Genomic DNA, 6,705 nt, shown 5'->3' with positions numbered 1-6,705 from the left:
GTAAGATCTCTCAGCTGGTTTCTCAAAGCCTTGGGTGGGAATAAGGCCATTGCTTCTGAATACCAGAGAGAAGCTGTGGTGGTGGATGCGATGCTGCGCTGGTCTGAGACGGGGGGGCCGAGCGTTTGCTGATGAGCTTTGTACGACCAAATGTCTCGCTCATGACTGCATCCTTGGGGAGTGAGTGTCATATGGCAGCGTTTTTATTGATCGTTTCTGTTCTCAGTTACTTTAAGCTGTGGATTAGGTAATGGAATAAAAAATGAAGCAGAATGTGAAGAGCTTTAAAACGTGCTCCAGCGTTTTAAAGCTGCAGCTGGAGAGCAGATGCCCCTGCCAGCGGTTCCCTCTGCCCGGACCGACAGCTTCCAGCGCCCGGGGGCTCCCTGCCCGCCCCGAGCGCCGCCCCTCCAGCTTCCCCCGCTGCCGGCTGGCAGAAGGGTGCTGCCGGCTTCGCTGTTACCTGCTGTTGCGGTTATGAGTGGAGTATCTGTTAACAGGAAAATTGCCCTGCTGAGGTATAAGTGCACAGCAAGGGTGTGCTGGGAGACGCAGTGGCCTCCCCACCTTTCGACGTGGGAGCAGCGACTCGGTGGTGGTGGTGTTACTGCTGTGCTGCGTGCGCAAGCGGTGGGTGTATTTGGGGGATGGGGGAGTCCTGCCTTGAGGTCGATGGATGCATTTATTTCCAGAAATGCAAAGAAAATATGGAAGTGTTTGAGAAAAAGCTCCATGTTGTCCCTGCGAGTTTTATGACTAAAGGGAAACAGAGCCCGGGGGCTCCAGCATCTCTGTGGGCAGCTGGTTTGGCGATGCTCTGGCCCCTTCAAAAAACAAAGGGGTGAGGGGAAAATATTTTTTTAAAAATACCCCCCCTCAACCTCACACTCAAGTGACCTCTTGAAAAGGTGTGTGGAGTCAAACCCACCCCTTGTCAGCAGAACCTGTGAACCCTGAGCAGCAAGGTGGCTGCGCGTTGCCAGGCTGACCCCGGGCAGCCCAGAGTTTGCCTTTGAAGCTGAAGATCTCTTAGAAGCAAATGGTGCACCCAGCCCCAGGGTGTCTGCTGGAGTCTGGGGTTGGCTCCAGGTGCCGGATTCAGGCGGTCGGCCTTCTCCCCGGCTCTGTGGCCCTGCGCCTGGCTAAAGGGGAGAAGCGGGGCTGGAGCACGATGAGCGATCTCTGTTCTGGGCGAGAGAACCTGACCGGGAGGCTGAGCTGCCGCCGGGCTCTGTTCCTCTGTTTCTGCAGGAGCTCTGCTAGCAGGGTTCCACCTGGAGCTGCCCTGGGAGCGTGGGTTAATGAGCTACACCTGATGCCATGCACACTAATTGCCGTGATGTCTTTTGTTTCCTTTACCTTGTTCTCTGCTGCATCTGCTGCTGCGCTGCTGCGGTCTGTATCTCTGCTCCTGTCTGTCCCTGTATGAATGTCTCTCCTCCTCTGCCTTCCACTCCCGTTGCCCTCCAGACCACCGCCCGCCGGCCCAAGGTGAGCAGCTGCGGTCCGGGGGCACTGAGCACCCCTCCGTGTTAAATACGAGCTCAGTGAGTGCTGACCCCAACGTGCGTTTTCTCTTGTCCTTCCACCTCGTCGTGCAGAGCCTGGAGGAGCTCACAGGAGCCATGTGCTCCTCTGCAGCGTGTCTAAATCGCTGGGGACAACCTACCTGGGCAAAATGTCTATAGAAAAGCTTTGTGCTCTTAGCCAGAGCTCATCTAATGGAGTGGAGCGTAAAAGCGGTGCAGTAATGCCCAGTCGAGCACGCTGGCAGAGCACGCTGCTTGGTGTCCCTGTTAATGCTACTACTTGCTTCTCACTGACAGCCATTTCCTGGCTTACGTGGGGTACTTTTCAGCCGGATCTTGCGGGTGTCTGTTGGAGGATCTTGAGGGTGTCTGTTGGAGGAGAGAGGTAAGAGCCAAGAGGTGTCATCCAGGGCTCTACTGATTTCCGCACAGAGAATCGCTCACGTTTTGAGGTCTGCCCCTAGCCACGGGACTTGCCTTGCAAAGGGGCACATGGTTGGAGGGGAGCAAAGAGGGAGAGAAATCCTCAAAGAACTCTCTAATAGCCTAGTTATGGTTTGTAAATGGTGAACAATTTTTTTTTCCTCTTCTATGAAGGGGTACACTGCAGGGAGGGCTTTATTTTCACTGGCTTGTACAGGAAACTCAAACCAGGGCAGCAACGGATTCATTCAGTCCCAGGGCAACTGGGATGCCAGGCATCTAGCTTCCCCCTCCGAAAAATACCTTGTTAACTGTCATTTTGGCATTGTAGGGCCAGAGCCCAGGCTGAGGTAGGACCTCATGGGGAAGAAGAAAGTGTGACAGAAGTATATGAGTGCAGTGTAAGGAGGAGAGTCCACCGCTCCTTCTGCAGGATAAAATTTCCTCTAAAATGTCTCCTCCCCAAACTCTTGAGACACGGCAAGGATTTTGCTGTGGGTCCATGTGATGCATTTGCAGTGAGGCAGAGAAGTGAGCTCAAGGTAAGCAGCTTTTGCGTGCTGGTCTGGATTTTCAGCCAGTTTCCAATCCCAGCTGGGAGCTTACCCTTTACCAGGGCAAGTCCTGGAGAGCTCTCAGCAGATCACATTTGATTTATGTTCTCTGCAACCTGTGCTGGAGAGGAGTGAATGTTCTATGTGACCTCCTCCTACTCCTTTGGCCTCACATCTACACTGTGCAAGAATTAAATGGGGTGGAAGACACCCCTGCACGCGTGTTGAGATCAGAGCTGTTGGCAGTGCCGACCGGCTGCTCTGGCACTCTGCGGCGTTGAGGGCCCCTCTCAAGCCGTTGCATCCTGTTCTGGTGGGGCTCACAGATGTGTCCACATCAGACAGGGTCAGCTGGCAGGCTGCTTTCTCTGGCGGCTTGGACCTTCCTGGGTTCCTGGGAATGGATTTTCAACAGGAACCATTAGTGAAGGGTGTGCAGAGGGCTCTAGGAGATGCCATGCTGCATTTTGGCCCTTTCTGGAAGAAAATATGTCCCTTGGACGTTCCCTGACCCTGACTGCCAAGGCCAAGTCGTGGGTCTCCAAAGGTTTCTAGCTCTTCAGATGTGACAAGCAGTGGAACCGTACCAGGTGTGTCCCTGTCGATGCTGCTCTGTCCCCACAGAAGCCGAAGGCTCACTCTGTGAAGGGTTTTTAATCCCTAAAGCAGCAGGAACAAGAACACCGTCCTTGTTTCGAGCAGTGTATTTCTTGGAGATAGCGCGTGTGGCTTGGTGCCACGGAGACTGTTCCCAGGCAGGGGCTCGCACCGTCCCTGGGAGAGCCCGGGATCGCACCTGGGAGGGGAAGGCTGCGCTTGCCTGCCCGTCCGTGGGGCGTTTTACCTATTGCAGTCGAGTTAGCTCAGATTTGCCTAAAATAGGCTAGGAGTCTTTTTTTTTTTTTTTTTTTAAGCGAGCGCCTGGTTTCTACGTCCTGCTGGCGCTTTAGCAGGCGGGTGCAGAGGCGTAGGTGCTGCGCCCACCCCGGCTGTGCCCGTGCATGTGCCCGGCCAGCCTGGGGTGAGCCATGCGCCTTGCAAAACTGCAATGCACCAGAAAGCCAATCTCAAGGAGTAAAATAAAAAGTCAGGAAATTAATTTACACAGCATTAGGTGCCACAGAGGTGAGTGCTCCAGAAATACAGGTGCGTGAGGAGAACAGCAGAGGTTTCTGATGGACCTGGTGCTTTCCTTCAGACATCGGCTTCCCTTGGTCGCCTGGGTTACATGGCCAGCCTCACTGGGGGGTTCCCAGCCAGCAATTAACAGCCTCGTAAGCACCGACGAAGCAGCTCTCTGCTGCTCTGGTTCTTCCAAGCTCCACTGGTTTTCCCTGGACTCTGGTGAACTCTTGCTGCTCTTTCATTTTCTCCTTCTGTTCCCCTAAATTCAGTGCTTCTGTCCCCCCAGCTGGGTTAGTTGCAGACAGAGGATGCAGACTCGGACGCCTGCTGCAGCGTGTCCCCAACAAGCTGCCGGTGGCACTGGCACATGTGCGTGGGCACAGCAGCACCTGACTCAGACTCCTGCAAATGCCTAGCAGCAGATGTGTTTCCAGATGTGGAGGATGGACAGGGGCAAAAAATTCCCCGCTCCCGTCTCGATGTGCTTTGAGGTTTTGCTGTCTCATCCTCTGGAGCTGGAACACTAAAACCTCGGAGCGTGTTTCCACTCTGCAAACACTACCGAGGACCCTCGTTAGTCCCTGCTCTCATCCCCCCCGACATGCTCGCTTGATAGGCAGGGTCTTCCCTCATGTCCCAGAACCTCGGGGTGTGAGCTGGCCTTGCCGTGAAGAGCAAGGAGATGGGTCTGTACCTGCAGCAGCAGCGTAGGTAGACGGGGCAGTGCTAGGAAATAAACGGAGCATAGTTTTTTTTGGCAATCTTTTATTGTCCCTGCTACTGCAGGAGAGAGAGACGGACTCCTCCTGTCTCAGGCCTGAAGCAGGGCTTGTGTGCTCAGAAAAAGATCCGTTTTGGTGTTTTAACTATGTCAGTGGTGTAATAAAATTTCACCTTTCCCTTCAACAACTGATTATCTGAGTTTTGGCCGAGCCAGGCTCCTCCCGGAGCAGCGTAAGATCACAGCGTTCACGCTGCGGGGAGTCTCTGCAGCGGCACCGGTCCCCGGCATGCTGCCGGTCTGGGTACAGAGAGGGCTGTTTTGGTGTTGATGTCCCCGCTGTCACCGTGCTCTCTGCCAAAACAGAGGGTTGTGCCTGACTCAGCCCTCTCCCGAGGGAAGCTCCCCAGTTGAGGCTGGGCTGTGGTCAGTCCCAGCTCCCCTCTGTCCCTGTCCCAGCAGGTAAATACCAACTGTGTGTGAGAGTCTAAAGCACCTCCAAAATTTTACTCTGGGTTTCATTTGTGCTGGAAATGCGAGTCTGGGAGTCAGTGGTTGGCCTGGAGAAATACCCTGGTGAAAGGAAAACAGTGGCTGAAGTGGTGTCGAAGAGTGCAGGGAGATGGACCGGTCGTGGAAGCATCGTCTCCCGTGAAACGTGCTCATCTGACTTTCTCCCTTGACCGTCTTGTTTTGCAGCCCACCCGGACCCCCAATTCTGCAGCATCCAGCGGCACGGCTGGGCCCTCGGGCTCAGCCTCTGCCTCCGGCGGGGAGATGAGCAGCAGCGAGCCCAGCACGCCTGCTCAGACGCCGCTGGTGGCCCCGGTTATTCCAACTCCCTCCCTGACCTCTCCGGTGGCACCTCCGGTTCCCTCGCCCACAAAGGTAAGCTGTGGGCTCTGCCGGTGTGGAGGGTGGTAGCTCCTAAGGGGAGGAGGAGAGAAAACCTGCCACCAGTACTGGCAGGAGGAGGGTGAGGAAAAGGGGAGCAAGAAGTCTTCTGATGGGTCGCAGTGGCGGTCGCCGCGCAGGGCTTGTGTGACCACCCGTGAGGCTGCGCTGGGTTTAGGCAGCACGGTCTGTGGGGGGAGCAGAGCAGCCAGGCGGCCGGGGCAGAGAGGACTGTGCACGGCTCGGCGAGGAGTTGGCCAAGGACGAATGCAGAGGCCGACACACCAAAGCTGGAAAGACATTTCTGAAGAGAAGAATGCTGTAGCTTAACTTGGTTCCTGATGCACGTTCTCCCTTCCTGGGTCTCTGTGGGATGCACATGGCATCAGAGCAGTTTGGCAGGTGAACACAGAACCATAGAATCATTAAGGTTGGAAAAGACCTCTAAGATCATTGAGTCCAACTGTCAACCCAACCCCACCATACCCACTAAACCATGTCCCTAAGCGCCACATCTACACGTCTTTTAAATACTTCCAGGGATGGGGACTCCACCACTTCCCTGGGCAGCCTGTTCCAAGGCCTGACCACTCTTTCAGTAAAGAAGTTTTTCCTAATGTCCAGTCTAAACCTCCCCTGGCGCAACTTGAGGCCATTTCCTCTCGTCCTATCGCTGGTTACTTGGCAGAAGAGACCGACCCCCACCTCGCTACAACCTCCTTTCAGGTAGTTGTAGAGCGCGATGAGGTCTCCCCTCCGCCTCCTCTTCTCCAGGCTAAACAGCCCCAGATCCCTCAGCCGCTCCTCATCAGACTTGTGCTCCAGGCCCTTCACCAGCTTCGTTGCCCTTCTCTGGACACGCTCCAGCACCTCAGTGTCCTTCTTGGAGTGAGGGGAACATGCTGGGGGTCAAGGCTCTGAGTCAGAGCTTGAACCTGCCGGTGAGGGGAGAGCTCAGCTGCATTAAATCCGGAGGAGGACCTGAGCACTGCCCCGTCCACCCACTGCTGTTGGATGAACTGGAGCGGAGGGACCAGCAGTGGATGCACTTTGGGAATGCTCCTGCCTTCAGATACAAAAACCGCTTAGAGAGTTCCACTCTTTCTCAAACTTGTGTGTTTCTAATAATTACATCAGCATAGTTATTTTTGATCTTTAAAATAGTTTTTCATTACTTCCGTCCTGCTTTGTATTAATTAGTTACAATTAGAGCTTGTGAAAGATTTGGGGCATGAGGGCAAAGAATTAATAGCATGAGAGGACAAAGAGCTCGCTCTGAGGTTGTGTGTTGAGAAAAAGGCTGGAAAAGCCACCACCCGGTGGGAAGAAGGGATGTCCCCGCTGCCCCGAGTTGCCCACGAGGACTCTGGCGACGGGTTTACCTAACGGGTGCAAAAACTGTTCCCTTGATAGTATTGGTGGCATCTGTACGTCCAGGGTTGAGAAAGCAGCAGAGGAG

At 54.7% G+C, this 6,705-nt stretch overlaps 1 protein-coding gene across 1 annotated transcript in view; it reads left to right on the top strand.

Moving 5' to 3' along the window:
• Window positions 1–1,470: 1,470 nt before the first annotated feature.
• LOC104080077 (dynactin subunit 1) overlaps window positions 1,471–6,705 on the top strand; it is a gene marked incomplete at its 5' end in the record, with an annotated part of 17,527 nt that continues 12,292 nt past the window's right edge. The window contains 2 exons of the mRNA XM_009582344.1: window positions 1,471–1,491; window positions 5,052–5,240. Coding sequence (XP_009580639.1) covers window positions 1,471–1,491; window positions 5,052–5,240 — 210 coding nt within the window. The remainder of the gene's footprint in view (window positions 1,492–5,051; window positions 5,241–6,705) is intronic.

The sequence above is a fragment of the Fulmarus glacialis genome, unplaced genomic scaffold, assembly GCF_000690835.1.
Source record: "Fulmarus glacialis isolate BGI_N327 unplaced genomic scaffold, ASM69083v1 scaffold6827, whole genome shotgun sequence".
NCBI classification, from domain to species: Eukaryota; Metazoa; Chordata; class Aves; order Procellariiformes; family Procellariidae; genus Fulmarus; species Fulmarus glacialis.
Note: the sequence above shows the minus strand (reverse complement) of the source record. Positions and strands in the feature narration are given on the sequence as shown.